We start from the raw sequence: 18,310 nt of genomic DNA, 5'->3' as shown, positions 1-18,310 counted from the left end.
GCTAAGAGGGAAGTTCACAGAGCCACAAGGAATGAACCTAGTGCTGGGAGTGAAGGCAGCACGAAGTATTAAAATCCATTTTTAAGCTAAGTCTGAAATATGCCTGTGGTGAGAGCAACCTAAAGAAGCAAGCCTATTTCAGCTGCAACATGACACAGAACAATTCATTCAAAGGTCACACATAATTGTAGGCTATTTGCTTTCTGCTAATACTTAGTTGCACTTAGATTTCTTTTCATGACTCCAGATTCATTATAGTCCATTGCTGAGACTTGTAGCTAGCCCAGAGCTCTGGGAAGACAGAAGTTCCAAAGCCCTTGAAACCTCCCAATTCCATAACCTGTTTCCTAAATGATATGAATCATGTTGCCTTCATTTCCTCTGCCTTCTTATGAGGTTTACCCAGACTTCGTTTGGGTTCTGCTTTTTTTTTTTTTTTTTCTGCTTCAAATCTCATTTTTAGATGAGAACTGTAGAAAAAAAAAGTGTTAAGAAATTTCACGTTTTCTCTTCTCCAAGCCAACCGCATCCTGGGCTGCATCAAGAGGAGCGTGGCCAGCAGGTCGAGGGAGGTGATTCTGCCCCTCTACTCTGCCCTGGTGAGACCCCACCTGGAGTACTGCGTCCAGTTCTGGAGTCCCCAACACAAGAAGGACATGGACCAGTTGGAGAAGGTCCAGAGGAGGGCCACAAAGATGATCAGAGGGCTGGAGCACCTCTCCTATGAGGACAGGCTGAGAGAGTTGGGGCTGTTCAGCCTGGAGAAGAGGAGGCTCTGGGGAGACCTGATAGCGGTCTTCCAATACCTCAAGGGGGCCTACAGGAAAGATGGGGAGAAGCTGTTCAGTAGGGCCTGTTGTGATAGAACAAGGGGTAATGGGTTTAAATTAGAAGGAGGTAGGTTTAGATTAGATATGAGAAAAAAATTTTTTACAATGAGAGTTGTAGAGCACTGGCCCAGGTTGCCCAGAGAGGTGGTGGATGCCCCATCCCTGGAATCGTTCAAGGCCAGGTTGGATGGGGCTCTGAGCAACCTGATCTAGTCAGGGATGTCCCTGCTTCTTGCAGGGGGGTTGGACTAGATGACCGTTGAAGGTCCCTTCCAACTCTAACTATTCTATGATTCTATGATTCTAAGTCCTGTGGTACAAATGTTGGTGCTACTTTTTCTGCAGGAGGTGCAGAGTTTACCCAGAAATCACCTCCAAAGCCAGGTGGCAATTTGAAAAATGTCACCTAGAGCTTTTTTTTTTTTTTCCCCTCTGTATTTGCTGCCACAGCAAAGGGTTGCAGTGTGTCCGCAAGTCAGAAGAGTGGCTCTCAGCACTAGCAAGTGAGTTCCACACTTCAGGCAGAGAGGCTCCAGAGAGAGACTACTTGCACTCATCTGTTTGAAGTGTCCAAATGACATACACAGATGAGCTCCTACTTAGGGCTTTATGCTTCTGCCAGTTTTGTTGCTTGGAGATAAAATTATTATGTATGAGAACATCACATTGTAATCAAACAGCAATTAACTGTTTTTCAGTTAAATTATGTCACTTTATGTAACCACAAACATCCATTTGATGCCAGTCCCAACAAAGCCACAGCTGGCCAGGACCTGAGGAGACCAGCAGTTCCTTTGCTATGTCCCACCCGTGTCTCCTAAAGACATCAGTGGATGAACGCCCCCATACTCCTGCTGTTCACTCTTTGCAAGCACAATTACGTTTCCAAAAGGTGTACGTTGCATGACACCTCCCAGAGCAGAGGCAGCGCTTCAGGGAAGTCCTATTGATGGAAAAGCCTTGAAAGCTCATTTCAAGAAAAGTGTGTCTGGGCTACTTCATGGCTCACATAGAAGGTACTAGTTTAGTGCTCCGTTTACCCCACTCCTCTCACCAATAAGCATTTGTTTGACAACTTGCAGTTATGAATCAAACACCTGAACTGGCTAAAACTGGCACATGCCCTTTAAATAGTTTAACAGCTGCATGCATGTAAGTAGTTGTGTCTTTCAGAAGCATCTAACGCTAAAGTACAGATCTCCACTATGCAAATTGAGCAGAAACTGGGGGAAGAACCCCTATTTCTATACGGCCTCTCCTACAACTTCCCACTTGCCCATCTCCCTTTCAGCTCAAGGAATAATCGGAAATTTGGAGGTAGCCACCAAAAGCCCATAAAAGATCTCAGCTGCTTCACACGAGCTAAAGTCTAGTCCCAAACAAACCCTGCCTTCAGAGGGTTGCTCTGAAGCTGCTCCTCACCCTACATCCAACTGCTCCTCACCCTACATTGACTACTGACTGGAAACAGCTGAGAATTCAAGTCTTTACACTCTTTCACCTTCACTTGTCTATATAAAGAAACACAGAGTGTGTTTTGAAAAAAAGGCGGGAGGGGCGGAGAGAGAGAGAGAAGAGAAGCAAAGAAAAAAAGGATGTGGTTATGCCATTTAGTAAGCATACTGGCAGGGTATGGTCTGTAAGCAAACGCTCTCATGCTCTATAAAACAACCCAGACGGAAGCAATGCTGCTGATCTGCTTGCTGGGGTTCAGGTAAAGTAACTACTATTTTAACCAATAACTTTTTTTTTCCCCAATAATTTAAAAGCAGCATTGTTTGTAGAACACTATTTTTAAGCTAGTTGGATGATTATTTTATAAAGATCAAACAGTAAGATCAAACATGTAGTGTTGCTTAGCTTAGAGCAGGAAGATTTCTGCTTTAGTGGTAAGCATAAATATATTCTGTTACAATCAAAATACTTAGAATAAAAACATAAGAAATTATCCAATTAGAGATAAAACATATGGCAGACGCAGGAATTACTGCTCTTCATTGCACTAAGCCATCTTACTCTTCTCCCATGCATCCACAAGAGAATAATTTATATCTAACATGAATAATGTTCTAGAAAATCAATATAAACAAAGTCTGCTTCATAGCAGCAACATCACTTGGTTTGTACAGATTAGGAGGGTAATTACGGTGATGCTGTAAAAATCCGTGCTGAAGCAGTGACCTGAATTTTCCTCATTCCTCTTTTGTAGTATAGCAAGATTAAGAATGATTGGCTTGCTGTGTTCTGTCATCTGATTATCATTTCCTTACTATTAAAGCTACACCTACACTTACAGCAAGTTATAGATTTTATGATGCGGATGTTCCTACTAATGAAGCTCTCATAGATAAGAAAATTCTTAATCTGTTGTCCCCAATCTGTGCTAACATACAGACTTGTGTGAATCCTAACTAGAGCCAGATGAACGCAAATCCAAGCTACGAAGAGGAAACCACTAATGCATCCCACTGCGCTGCAAAAAAAACGAGTGAAGCTAATACTGGCAGCTTGCTGTTCCATTTCCTAGGTCAGCATACCTTTGCTGCTAGCTTAACCACAAGTTCCTGATATTGGTAAACCCAATTAACATTTATCTAGTCCATAGGAAGTGGAAAATCTTCATTCAGTAGGAGAAATCAAGAACAAACGGCGCAGTGATGACACGGAGTTTGGACCAGCCAAGATACACTCCCTCGAATAGTGTTAATTATAGCTTCTTACCTATCTTTTGCCTTCTAGAAGTCATCTGAAACAATTCTAGAGCTGCAGGTGATTCCTTCAGGAAACTCGTGGAGGACGGACAAATTTTCTTCCAAAGACTGGAAAAGAGCAAACATGGTGCCTGTCTCTTAAGAAGGTGGAAAAGGAAGAGTTGGGAAATGGTAGGTTACTAAGCCTAGCTTCAGTATTTGGAAAAACAGTGGAATCACCTCCTGAAGAATCTCTTTGCAAGCACCTGGAAGGCAACACAGCGGTAAGTAACAATCTGCACAGATTCATCTGAGAATGACTGAAATAGAAGTAACTCGATTTTCTTCTGTGACACACTGACAGCGCTGGGGGATGGGGCGTAGGACAGGGAGATAGGCTTCAAACATTATCTCTAAAGAAATTCTCATAAGCAAACAAAGGAAACACGATCTGTATGAAACTTCTATATGATCAGCGAGTTCCCACTAAGACAGTAATTAGTCTCTGCCATACAGGAAATATGTATTTGGTACAGCTCAGTATCTTTCAGGTTCAGTATCATCAGTATTTTTATGAATAATTCAGACAATGCAGTAAAGATGAGCTTACGAAAAAACTGCAAGGTTATTTGTCAATGAAGATGAATCTTCAAATAATTTTGGGCAACATATTACTCAGTGTGAACTGTTTGCAAACAATTCCCTTGGAATACTCAAGATGTGAAATTTAACTTTGAGGTGGGGCAAAATGATTAAAAAAAAAAAAATCAAGTTTTTGAGAATCGAGCACTCCATTTGAGTATTTGAAATTACCAGTTTAAATGCCAGCTAACATTTTCTTGAAATTAACCATTTTCAGGAGTAATGCTATATGTAATTTTGTCTTAATGAATTCTAAAGAAAAGGCATTCAGTGAAAAAGAAACCCAGTAAAACTAGAACCAAATGTCATACTTTTAAGAGACATCACAAGTAATTTTCTGATATTTTTATATAGCACACAAAGTGCTGGATTAACAAGTGGTATCACTCCCCCAAAATGTTTAATGTCATCTGATTTTTCCCTGCCTAAATGGATGCTCTTGGTCACAGGACACACACATGCTCACACAAGAGTACAAGACTCCTATTTCATCTTACCTGTCGTGCCCTCGGGTGGCTGTAGCATCTGCCTACAATAATCCCTTGTATACGTGGCACCGATGCCTCTCCATCTTGGAAGGAATTATCTCACCTCTCATATACCACAATCACATGATTTTCTAAGCACCTGCCAGACACTGCCGGTTCAAAGGGACTGACTCAATCTCAGACTGACTAACAAACCAAGGCTTTCTTTTTGTTCTCATTTCTGAGATAAATCCACTGATAACAATCAGATTTCCTTTTGCTGTTTCCTAAGTTCACAAAGCTGTGACAGTCCCACTCACGCAGCTCAGCCCAGTTCTTTGGAAGCGGCAGTCGGATGCAGCCCCTGACCGACAGCATCTCCCTGCAGGTCACACTGACGCCCACAATGGGGTCACCCGTTGGGGGAAACACTGCCAAGGAGTAGTCCCAGTGAATTTATGCATCCCCTGTAACCTGCATCCAGTCTGTCTGTAGTCCTCATCAGCCTTCTTGCAACCATTTAGTCACCTACTTAACAGCCCTTGTTCTAACCCCCAGGTTTTCTAGTGCTATTTAGTTATTTTTGGTACATTTTACTGAAAAGCAAGTGCCTTCAATCTTCAGCCTTCCCCTTATCTTAAAAAACAGACACTTCATCAAAGAAGATAACAGTCCAGCAAGATCTGTCAAAGAGTTATTTAGTAGTTTTCTTTAAAAATCTGTACAAAGCTTTGACTCAACAGTCACAGAATTGCTTTAATCATGTTTGACACACTTTCCTTCAACAGACAGAAAATTTCCTTTTCCAGATGCACTACTAACATACATACTCCATAACAACTACTGAGTTGGACCTTCAGCTTTATGTGCCTCTTCTTTTCATTGTCTGAATTGCTTTCCCCAATATGAGCACATTAAGCTCTGAGTGCATTCTGTGTTCAGGTACAGTTATTCCCATTATCACTCACTGATTCCTGAAGTCATTCCACCTCTGATTCTCAGCACAATATCAGCATTCCTATGAAAAGCAGAGGTATGAGATTTAGCAAAACTCAACGCCATCTCCTCAGTTAATATTTAGATTTACTTGCTCTCCATTTCTCTTTTTTTTTAAATTTTATTTTAGCCATGTAAACAAAAAAAAAACCATCTTTCACTAATTGTTTTTGTTTGTTTGTTTGTTTCTTTACCTCCATTTGGTAGTGCTCATGAGCTGTCACTTTTTGTCCTCCAAAGCAGAGATTCCCCTATTGATCAAGTTCTTCATGAAACCTCTTCACTTACTCCTAAATTTCTTTTGAGCTACATGATTGGCTGGGCTGGGATCTTTAACTACCAATTTCTTCTCCTTCATTGGGATTTTTTGTTATTTTGATTTAAAGAGGTTATCAAAAAGCACTTTTAAGGCACAGTTTGTTAAAGCATACGTATGTTTTTAAAAGGGTGATAACAGTTATTCCACCCAAATTATTATTACTTTTAAAAATAACTCTATTATTAAGAAGTCATGCTTTCCATTTGCTAATCTTTGCCAGATTATCTAAGATAATCAGCTAAACTTTAAAGTACTTGCAAACCCAAAATTTAACCAATGCTGAAAGTTAAACACAAGCTAGAAAATGTGCTCACTCAACTCGAACCTAGATAAAAGATCAGTCTGCTTAAGTGACCTAAAAATCTGCATTGGATACAAGCACTGTAAGAAATTAAAACAGCGAGTAAATGCGAGTGTGGTAAAATCACATCAGCAAAAGCTACTGATGCATAGCGAATTATGGATATAAAAGTAAAATCCCAGCTATCAGTTTCATGAATTTCTGTGTAGCGAAGGAACGAGAGGTAATGGTTTTAAAATAGAGGGAGGTAGATTTAGATTAGAAATTAGGAAAAAATTTTTTACGATGCGAGTTATAGAACACTGGAACAGGTTGCCCAGAAAGGTGGTGGAAGCCCCATCCCTGGAAACGTTCAAGGCCAGGCTGGATGAGGCTCTGAGCAACCTGATCTAGTCAGGGATGTCCCTGCTCCTTGCAGGGGGGTTGGACTAGATGACCTTTGAAGGTCCCTTCCAACCCTAACCATTCTATGATTCTATGATTCTAACTGAACGTAAGTGTTATGGAAGTTTCAATAGATGTACAGGTTACTACAGATAGCCAGTACACTTCAGAGTTTTTGAAAACATATGTTTGAATGGGTCAGTCTCTCCAATATCTGAATGGGATTATCTTAAAGGGCATGGTAGTCAGTGGATGCTGACTACTGACACTGAGAATCAGGCTCCTTTATAACAGATTGAGCCACTCAAATTCGAAATAGAAAGCTCTGTGCTTGAAATGAGGAGTCACTTTTAATAATAGCCAAAGACTGATCAAGCATATAGCTCAAAACCAAAAAAGCGCAGAGTTGTGTTTGAAAGTATCTTGCTCTGATATACATTACACATTTCCAACCTGTTCTCTCTGCCGTTCTAGGGGAGAAATGACCAACAGCAGCAGAGAATGCAATTTTACAGACATCGACAAATTAGCAGAAACCCTGCGGTTGGGGATGTCCATCCCCACCTTCATTCTCGGGCTGGTTCTCAATGCCCTGGCCCTCTCCGTGTTCTGCTGCTTCTGGAAGAAACAGACTAAAACCTCAGTTTACATGATCAATCTCGCACTTGCAGATGTCTTGCTGCTTCTCTCGCTCCCGCTCAAGCTATACTACTCTGTCTCAGAAGCGCCCGGACTCCTGTGCTCATTCATAGAGTCTCTTTATTTTGTCAACACATATGGCAGTATCTTCATCATCGTCTGCATTACTGTCGACAGATACATCTGCATAAGGCATCCATTCGAAGGTCGAGCTAACCAGTCCCCCAGATGGGCTATCTTGATTTGCTGCTTCATCTGGGCAATAGCTTGGCTTTGCAGCAGCCCAATGTATGTGTTTCACAAGAAAGATTATTTTAAATGCTTTTACAACATGTCAGACCAGGCATGGAGCATCCCCCTCATTGTTTCTCTAGAAATCTTTGGATTCCTGATCCCACTCGCAGTGATGGTTTTCTGCTCTGCCCAAAACATCTGGATTCTTCTGAATCATAAAAGTCAAGCTAAAAAGAAGGTAGAAGGCAGTGGCTCCTTACGAGTCATTATCATTAACCTCGTGGTGTTTTTGGTGTGCTTCACACCCGTTCACCTTGCCATCTGCCTACAGTGCCTGGTAAGACAGCATGTGATAGTGGACTGCAGTCTGAAACAAACCATCAGCCTCTTCATTCAAGTGTCAATGATATTAGCCAACCTGAACTGCTGCCTGGATGCCATCTTTTATTACTTTGCTGCAAAAGAATTTCGTGAGAAAACACACCTGAAGAAGGTTATTGAACTATGTCCAGTCTTTAAGCCTTGTGCCACATGATGGGACTGCTGGCAGGCAGAACACCTGTTCCTTGGCTCCCACTTGCCTCACAGGACGCCGACAGCATTATCCTTTACGTAGCAGCGGAGTCACCTTGGCCATGGTAGGGAGGGTGCAGGACAATTTTTTTCCAGTGAATGTGAACCTGTCCCATATTTTTCCTCCCTGTAAACACAAAAAAAAAGGAAAAATGTTGGAAAAAAGAATCAGCATTAGCAAAGCCACGGAGTGACACCAAAAGAAGCATTAGCCGTGACGATATCTACTAAATGTGAAAGGCTTGTCAGAGAAAAACTACCTGGATCACTGGAATGCCACTTAAAATCAGCCTTTGTCATTGCTGCATCAGTTTTCCTTTTGCCACCATGATCAGAAAGTTGTTACTAAGGGCCAAACACAAAAATAATGATTCAAAACTTTCTTTCTAAATTTTAACTCACTGACAGTTAAAAGGAGGTATCTGTCGAAAAGTCTAAGTCTTACAGAAGATCACTGTCAGAGCTCATCTGCTCCGAACAGCTTGGCCAGCCTAATAGTGAATCCTCTCTCCTGTAAGCATTACACGCTGGTCAGGGCTGCTACACAGGATAGCAGCCCCTCCTCTTTCATGGAGGACAGGCTGCACACTATGCAACCCCAGAGGAGTGTCTTGGGCACTAACAATTCCTTAGGCAACAAACATTTCTAATTATCTTTGTTGAGGAATCACCATGAGTTTCCCCTGCAATTTTAAAACTGTTTTTACACATGAAAACCAAAAGAACGGCTTCAAATATGGCATTTAGTGAAAGACTGCATGTGATGAACTGCATTACTACATGCCAGTATTTCTATCAAAGATATAACCTGACATGTATGAAATTCTTCTGCCTGTCTTCTCATTCTTTCTTGGAGGAGGGGAGTTAGGGAAGCAAGCCCTGCATCACAGAAAAACAGGGAGCACTTGTCTGATATACTCCTCGCTCCCAGATGGAAGACTGGACCCGCTCTGTCCACTTCATTCCTTGAAGTCCTTCTAGCTTGTACTGTACAATTCACAAAACGTCTCTGGACATGCCTCAACCCTTCTTGGTCAGCGGTCCTGGTGTGTCACCACCCCGGTGCCACTTGCAATTTTGGCTCCAAGTCTACACTAAAGGTTTCCCTGTTGCAACTTAAGCCTACCATTTCTCATATCATTATGTTGGCATGGTTCATGCTCTTAGCCAGCAACACTTTCACATCAAGAAATCCATTTCTGTGCCTTTTAAAAACAGGCGTAAAAATGGCTTAAGATTGCTTATTCTGGGGCAGATGTTCCCTTAATTTCTCTTCATATTTTGAATAATCTTCTGCCTACAGAAAATTAAAAAAGAAAGGGGGCCAGTTTTGAAAATACAATTTGCCGTCAATTGATTTCCAGAGAAATGAATGATTGATTGTGCAAATGGACAGCTGCAGGTATCTAATACTATTTTAACACTTGTTATACTAAAACTATGACCACAGCTGAGGCACACAAGGAGCTCAGAGGCACAGAAAGGTTTTGATCATCAACTTCACCATTATCTGCAGAGGTGCAAGAGGAAGAGCCTTCAAAAACATTATTTGCTACCACCTTAATCATTCAGAAACTTGCAGCCTTTTCAACATGAGTTAACCTTTCCTTTTTGCACCTTTCACATTACTTTGCATATGAAATACATGTGTGAGAAATAACATGTTCTACTAAATAAACTGAATATATTAAGTGTATGATTTGAAAAATATATTTTAATTTCCCAATCTGACAGCAGTCTATGATTCCTGTCTACCTATTTCATCATTCATTCATTTCATTCTACCATTGTTTCCTTATAACAACTCCAAGACTTAGTTGGAGCTTTTCCTTTCCAGGAACTACTTCAGGTTCATAACTATGGCAACTAAGAACCACTGAATAAAAAGTAATAAGCAGAAAAAGTAAAAACAGGAAAGATGATCACATCCAGACGCCTGGATAACTTAATAAATTCTCTGCGGAAACCTTCTCTATAAATCCTAAATCCTCTACCATCTTTCCTCCAAAATGCTCGGAGCTCCTGCTTTTATGATTAGCTGACTATCTGAAAAGTTACGTTACCATTGGTGCAATTTGTGACTCTGCAAAAACACAGCAGATATTTAAAGTCAGGACTAATGAAGCAGTACCTTTGTTTTCAACTAATTTATCACTAAGTACTTGGAAAAGATAATTTTCTAACCTTCAAAGGAATAAGTCCATATACGCAGTAGGCAGAGAGGAAAAGTCTGTAGGGATTCTCATATGCGTGGGCGGGGAAGAAGTTTGATCTGCCAGGGCTAGGGAGACAGCATTCACTCATGTCAATGCTCAGGCAGTGGTAGAGTCCCGGCACAGTCAGGCACGGAAAGACTTCCACTTACAGAAATATATCAATGTGATTTTTCTCAATGAAGGAAACAGAAGTCAGCTTATGAAAATCCACTGTTATAATGTGGAGTTGTGGGACCCACTACGTACAACTGGTCTGCAGACTCAGTCTGCTCATGTCAGCAGCAAACTCGGAGTGCAGAATCTGAAAGTTAAATTGGACTGCTTTCTTCCCATTTATTGCCACCAGTGCCACTTCTTTGTTGGCTAAAAGTGATTTTATATATAACTCCATTTGTCTAAATTTTGCCTATCATGTATGTAAATGAGAGCAGCCTGTCTAAGTGTACTTGAAATTTCTGGAAAAAAAAAAAGAGAAAGAAGGAAGAGAGCCCAGCTGTGTTGGTGTTACAGGGTATTACAATAGTCAAATCTGTTAGCACAAAAAGAGCAGATCTTTTGAGCAAGAAGGTATCACTTTCAATTCACTGCTTTTCAAGATGAACTTACATTCAAATAACACACTTAAATTCTTTTACCTGCAGCTAAGATTACAGTTCTTTTTAAATCAGAATTTTACATGCAAACTCCTCTCTGAAATTTACTGTTAAGTCTGGAGAATCTCCAGTTGGTTTTATTTTTATACCAGGAGAAAAGCAGTGAAAAACCTCATGCAGCTTGAGAAGGTGCACAACAATTTTGTTGATGAATAAAACTGGAAAGCATTTGACATTTTCAAAACAACAACAAAACCCTCTCTGAGTCAATACACAAGCTTACAATTTTCACACTGCACGCACAACAGAAAAGGTTTCTTCTCTCTTGAAGTTATTCTTAATACAGAGAAAAATGGCAGGAACCTGAATGTGAATGCCTCACGTACCCAAGTCTCTTCCCAGGGACTCAGTGGTATTGCAAAGTCAAAGAAGCATTGTCCTAGTAGAAAATAAAAATAAAGTGCTAACCAAAACTATCCAAAATAATGCCCTTTAAAAAATGCATTTTCAATTCTGCTCTCGTCTGTGAATTGAACAAAAACAGATGCAATTAACCACAGTCCTTAAAGAGTAGTCATATTTAACCTTAATTTTTCTGGACAAGGCTGTTTCAGAACATCCAGGTGAGAATATTCACAAAAAGCAATTTTGTTTTTATCCAGTCCAGCTTCTCCAAGCTGGACCAAACCCCATAGGTCTTCACAACACAGGAGAGGGCTGGCTGCTCTCAAGGGCACTTTTATCAATGGCAACCACACAGGGTTTTGTCTCCGCACACTTTTCCTGCCCCTTTACATGGTGGGTTATATCTTCTTCCTCCAGGCCTGCTTGGCACTGATTAGTGCCACTCCACTAACTTCTAATGCTATAAAAGTACTGTCAGAATAATGCTGGACTTTTTGAAAAGTAATATTACCCCAGAAGTCCCTTTGAAATAACATATCTAAGTGATTTTTAGCAAAAAAAAAAAAAAAAAGTAAATTAAACTTGTTTAATTGCAAGTACAGGGTCTAATATGTAACTTCTTTTTATAGCCTTGATAAAACTGCTTTTTTGAAACTACATGATTTACAAGTACCTGAGGAAGGATCCAAGCCTAGATCAAAGCACTGATTGTCTCCTGCCTTCTACCAAGGGGCCGTGGTAAGCACAGATGGACACATGTCCTGTAGAGGTGGTCCAGCATCATTTCATTATGATTAACTACATTAGTTAAAAACCATAAACAGGACAGTTTTTTTTTTTCACATGAGAATGATCAGCTACCGTTTCTTCCAAAATTTTACTCACAAAGAAAGCCTAATAAATGTCACCCTAGCAGTTTGTAACATCAAGTATTTTCAAGTGTTCAGAAATCTGCAAAGTGGAAAAGCAGCCACCTCACTGCCTAAGGCAGCCTCTAGATCACAAAATGAAGTTCAAATGGGTTTGAAGACTGAAACTGATCTTCCGAGAGATATCATCCTAAACCTCACATCTTTGTGTGCTGCTCTAAGCAATATTTCACTTAAAGGTTATTCTCCAACACCACAACTTAAGCTGTCCAAAATGCACAGAAACCCACTGAAGATAAACGGATGCTACTCAAAGGTACAGACTTCTGCCTCTCTCATCAGAATAGTTTTGCAGGTTTTTCCCCTTCACATGCAGAACATTTTCCACCTTACACTAATTCCTTCCTACAAGTCTTGGGTGCATTCTCCATCCTTCCACCTAAACACAAGGAGAGGAGCTGTGGGGAGGCAGTGACCTTTGAGGACCTGGTGAGTCTCACAGGAGAAAACAGAGAGCAGAGAGTCCACCAGCCCTGTGTGCAAACCTCCCCAGATGACTCTGGCAGCTGCCACGAGAGCCTGCAGAGACCTGCTCAGCACAGTGACAAATGGCACTAGCTCGGACAACCCCTTTATGGAGTCAGGAGGATGATGGGACCTTGGCTGTCACACACCAAAAGAGACTTCAGCTTTCCCAAGGGGAACTGTCTTCATAAAAAAGGTGCAGAAATGCACTTGCCCTGAGCAAACTGAAATGAAACCTGTCCATTTTTGTTATTTACACAACAGTGCAAATGAGAAAGATGGCTTCGTTAGATTTCAAATTAGCATGCTTGCTAAGCATGTAGAGAAACACAGAGACAAGCTACAGACAGTCTTTGCTCCAGCCGCTCTCTCAGCACTGCCAAAATATGAGGCATGGAGAGAACAGCTCAAACACTCAGTAACCAAAAGGAGTAGCAGGTTCCTCCCTTACACTCTAGCCCACTGTCTCTGTATGACGGAAGGAAGGCCCCAAGGAAGAAGAAAAGAGGATGCTGCAGCACGCAGTGGAAAGTGGTTTATTGCAGAGGGTGAGCCGAGCCTGCTGCCATGGGAAGGATCTATCTGGGCAGCACAAGGTGGCTTCAGTCCAAAGATGCAAACCTGCTCCTGGAATAAAAACCACAGGAGGCATAGAAAGCTCCTTCAACACCTCTTGTGCCCAAGGCAAGATTTTGTGTATCTCCCCAGCACTCTCCAAAGTCATGCCCTTTGCCACTTCATCTCACATCGTGGCTCCCACCTGGCGCTCACACGGGAGACAGACTCTGCTTCCCAGGCAGGACATGGCAGGGCAGGACTGGGCACATTCTCTGGTGCCCATCTTGCTACTCAGCAGAAGTGGCCACTGTCATGGGGATGGATGCTGAGAACGGTCTGCATAGGCTGAGGCTTCCTTCAGCTACAGCAATTGCTTTTGAAAACAGCTAAAACTGCTTCTCCTGTAAAGGTGCATAGGAGACAGAAGAAAACAAAACCAAAATCCACCAATTTTTTTTTAAAGTTAGGAAACATTTGTCTATGGAGAATATTAGGTGAGGGATCCTATGCTGCTTCTAAACACATAATGGAAATGAGTTTCTGTTGGCAAGACAGCTGTTTGTATTGGAATATCACTCCTAGGAACTGCTTGCCACAAAATATCAGTGTGTGAATGGCTGTTGCAGTTCTCTTGGTGTTAGCCGGAAAGCTCCGGAGAGTTAAAACTCTCCCTTCAGCACAGACATGTCAAGTTTACACAAGAAATCTTCTGTTTATTTTCCTAACATCAGGCCAATACACAGACTAAAGCAAGCGTTAGCGCGGAAGCACACCTCACCAGACTAAGAATAGAAGTATTTATATAATACCTTTCATCTGAGGAAATCAAAATGACTGAAGATGAGAGACATGATCTACCGCTGCACAGACTGTTCTCCGTGCTGGAAACACAGGATGCAGAAAGGATGAACCAGGCAGTAGCTGAGCAGCCAGTGTAGCTCAGGTCCTGAGAGGCAATTCTGTGTCCTGGAGCAGCACAATGCATTGCCCTTAGCCCTGTCGGAAGTCTTGCTCTCATTTATTTAATTCAAAAATATCTATAAAATAGAAATGTTGGCAGTACTCACTGCAGCATACTGCATGACAGAGGGATCACCAAAGCCAAATTCATGCTGGAATAATGGATTTTTAATTTACTTATTTTCGAAATCGCTGCCATTTCTGCCTTGCCAACAGGTCAAAGGGATGGCACTGCATTCCCCAGCACCCATTGCTCCAAGGTGAGGACTCCTCCTCCCCGAAGTGAGCTCAGCCACCGCTGCACTGCGCACACCCGAGTCGAACAGACCTGCAGTAAATCTGCTTTGAGGCACCAGGATGTCATCTACACTGTCTGATCTATACCATCTGACACACTTCGCTGCAGAAAACAAACCTCACCCAGCATCTGGCACCTCCTCCACACCACACCATGCCCAGTTGCTTTGACATACGCTGCCTGTACTGAAGGTCACCATGCTTACTCATTGAAACCACGAAAGGCAGCGCCATGGGAAGCAGGGCACACTTGCAAGACCTTGCAGCAAGTCTCAAAGCTTGCCTGAGATGCAGGTGTTTTAAAGCAACCATGTCCTGCCATTTATCTTCTCTTCACCCCAGCTTACCACTTCTGTAAGTCCTCTGTTAGCCAGCGTTTCAGGCCCCAGCCCTGGACCCATATGCGGTGGCCAGCCTCCCTCGGGGCAAGGAGCATCCCACAGGCATGAGATATCCTATCTTGGTGGGACGCTGCCACCGTGGCAGCCCCCTCGCAGCCTGCTCCATGGCACCCAGCTCATGCCTAGAAGCGCTGCCAAGGGCAGGCTGCTCCTTGTGAGCCATTATGTTTGTGGGAGGTTTAAAAAATCAGTCCTTTTTCCCTTCCTTTTTCATATTTCCTGAGACCCAGCAAAAGCGAGAGACATTGTTCCACAGTTAATCGGCATTCCAACCAAGACTGCACTACCTGATGCAGTGCACGGGTAAAGTCCTGTTGCAGTTCTGGAAACTGCTAACAACACCACTGATGCATACCATCACCACATCGGGATCGTAGACCAAACCCACTGTTCTCCTTTTAAAAAATGCGCTTTAAGTAAACACATGAGACGTTCTAGTTAGAGCTAACAGAGAGAATAGAGAAAGGCTGTAGGTTGTCTGCCCATATAAGTGCTCTCTCTCTATAAAATATATCTATTTTTTATCTTTTGTATAATGTGCTGACATGAAACTGAGGTTTCATTTTGGCCCCTCACAGCAGGGCCAGGGCTCAGCGTCACTTCTCAGCAGCTGCATTTCCTAGCTGCAATTCAACTTTTTAACATCTGGATTGCCCTCAACAAGAACCAGTCCATCCTCCCCTAGGACAGAAGGCTGCTAGGGCATCTGGGCTCTCAGATCACCTATCTGTGTACTCTGCATCTGTGAGACACTTGCATATCTGTATCCTGCAGATGAAACCATAGAGCTGCTTATTAAGCAACTCTGCTGCTCAAATAAACTCATTACTGGAAAAGATGCAGCCAATAATTACACCAGAAGCTATCTGAGCCCTGGAAAGGAGACAACACATGACTGCCCTTGTGGGTTAATAAGAGTTCAAACAGTCATTACTATCTGTATTAAATCTACTAATTGCCTGGTGTTACTGGAAAAAAATGAAGATTCTGGTATTTTTCTGAAACCTTTGATCTGTTTATTTACTGAGTAAATACAACTATAATTCATCTCCCCTTTGCTCAAGTTTACATGGGCTGGGGAATTTTCCACATTAATTCCTAGAATCATATCAATGCATGTGGAATACACCATTTCTTTGAAAAAAACCTAATACCTCAGCTTTGAACCTTTTACAGAACACTGCCTTTTCTCTGCTCCTACACCAATTCTTTTCCAAAGGCAAGTAATTCCAATCCAGTGAAAGCAAGATTCACTCTCACTTCCTACAGCAGTTGAAAACAATGCTGAAACAGTGTAGTCATGAAAATAACTGCACTGAATTCTTGCAAATCTCTGTCCCTCTTTTTCCACTGTATCTTCTTAAGCATGCCCAGCACATCACGCTTCCAGTAAAATCAGAGAACTCTGCACATCTCCAGCAATCTCCTTCTAACTTACTGAGATCACACTGCAAAGCAGGGTCCTGTGACACGATTGCCTTGAAACTACAGGAGATCACTTGACTGGCTAAAATAACAAAATCTGAGCGTGGCAAGTGCAATTTGTTTGTTGGGGTTTTTTTTATGTAACACCAAGCACTAAGCTCAATAAAGGTAGCAAAATTTTTACAGAAAGTATCACCTTCAAAAGCTACTTCTCTTTAAGCTTTTGTAGTAGAAACACAAAGACATCCTGAGAATTAAATCTTTTTCTTAAAAGTAGACAGCATGATTCATTTTGAGTCATAAACTTCTCTAAATGAATCTAAACCACATTTGCCTGATTTACATAGCAAAACTTTCTGTTCTTTCTCCTAGTTTGACTTCCAGTGCTTGGGGAATTCAGCTGGATCATTTCTTATTTATACATCCTTGTCAAACAAATTCTGCACTGGCTAAGCTTTGTAAAAGTCCATTTCACTGCTGTTTTCTGGCAACACACAAACATAAGAAGGGACCAAAGCTGATGCTACAGTCAGAGACTCGCCAGCAAGGATGCTGACAGCATGTGAGAAGCAGCACACACTCCCCTTCCTTGCTCATGCTGGAAAGCAAATGCCTGCTCTCTCGTACACCATTATTAATTTAGAGCACAGCCTAATGCTTTAAGAGCCATCACTTGCAGATTTCAGTCTCACTCAGTGGGAATTGCCCATGTGTTGGCTCAATACTGCAGACAGGAGAAAAAAAAAGAAGCAAAAATGTACCATCAAATAAAAATTTTCCAGTATCTCATAACTGCATCGAGAGTCAGGTCTATTATGCAAAAAAGGTGTTCAGGCTGATCTTTAGGTCAGAATATACTGTCACCACCTTTGGCTCAACTCTAGCAAACCAATTTGTAAGAATTCTGCCCTGTGAGAAGCTGACAAGATTTAACATATGATTTTTTTAACAGAGAATATATATCACGCTCTGTCTTCCAGCGTGCAGTAGGTGGGAAATAGAAAGGAGACATTTCCTTACTTTCCACCTTTAGCTAAATCTTCCCTCCAGCTTTCTGCCCTTGAAACATTCTTGATCATGCAGCCACGGTCTGGGTTTTTTTATCTCCTGCTTTTAAGCTGCTGTCTCGTGACTTTTTTCTGCCTTCTTCCTACAATATGATCCCTGTAGAAATCAAGAGGTATGACCAGATAAGTCTTTAATCCTATTTGCACCCAGTCCACCCACCGATGGAAACCTTTTTCAATGCCAACACCAAATGCTTTTTAAAAATAATTAGAGCTCAGTGTGGCTGATACCATCGCCAATCCCTGTCAATGCCAGAGTTCGCATCCACACCAGGGACTCACCATCATTAATCTAGTCTTCAGGTCCCTGTTTTTCCAGTCATCACTAAAAAAGGATCAGTCAGCTGTTTCAATTCATTTGACTGGAAGGTAGAAAGCACACCTACAAGATTCGGTAAGATCTATAAATGCCTAGAGATCAGAGATACGTTAGCAGGAGGCACCTAAATTTCAAAATTATTTCAGACTATTGTAATTTCTAAAGTATTTTTAAAATTGTTGGGTTTGGTTTTTTTTGGGGGGGGGGGCGTTTGCTTTTGGTTTTGTTTTTTTAAAGAGTGACTGTCTGTAGGGTTGAGCTTTTTGCCTTTTCTTACTGCAAGCAGAACTCAGGAACCAAAAGACTAGCCCAAAGATGTACAGACATCACCTACCAAGATCTAAGGTGTCACTCAGCTTTTAAATCTAGCTGGACGTGAAGTCACAGCCAAATTTTAGGCATCATCATTAAATGGGCAGGCTGTTTCATTTCTGGCAGGCTGTCAGCAGCAGTGGGGCAGCACCGGGGAGCATCAGGTGGCCACACCTTCCCCACAGGGTGCATCTCGCTGCACCTGTGCCAGGTGAGCAGAGCGGGGAGCCATGGGGAGCCAGGCTCAACCTGAGCCCCAGTGCCCTGGCAGATCTGCAGGGATACAGC

The 18,310-nt window shown here is 42.0% G+C and overlaps 1 protein-coding gene across 1 annotated transcript; it reads left to right on the top strand.

Annotated features, from left to right (window-relative positions):
- Positions 1-7,110: 7,110 nt before the first annotated feature.
- On the top strand, positions 7,111-8,037 carry LOC104477313 (G protein-coupled receptor 55). The gene has a single exon (XM_010117363.2). The coding sequence runs from the start codon at positions 7,111-7,113 to the stop codon at positions 8,035-8,037; it is 927 nt and encodes a 308-aa protein (XP_010115665.2).
- Positions 8,038-18,310: the final 10,273 nt, after the last annotated feature.

This window comes from Chlamydotis macqueenii, chromosome 9 (assembly GCF_036417535.1).
Source record: "Chlamydotis macqueenii isolate bChlMac1 chromosome 9, bChlMac1.mat, whole genome shotgun sequence".
In the NCBI taxonomy this organism is placed as follows: domain Eukaryota; kingdom Metazoa; phylum Chordata; class Aves; order Otidiformes; family Otididae; genus Chlamydotis; species Chlamydotis macqueenii.
Note: the sequence above shows the minus strand (reverse complement) of the source record. Positions and strands in the feature narration are given on the sequence as shown.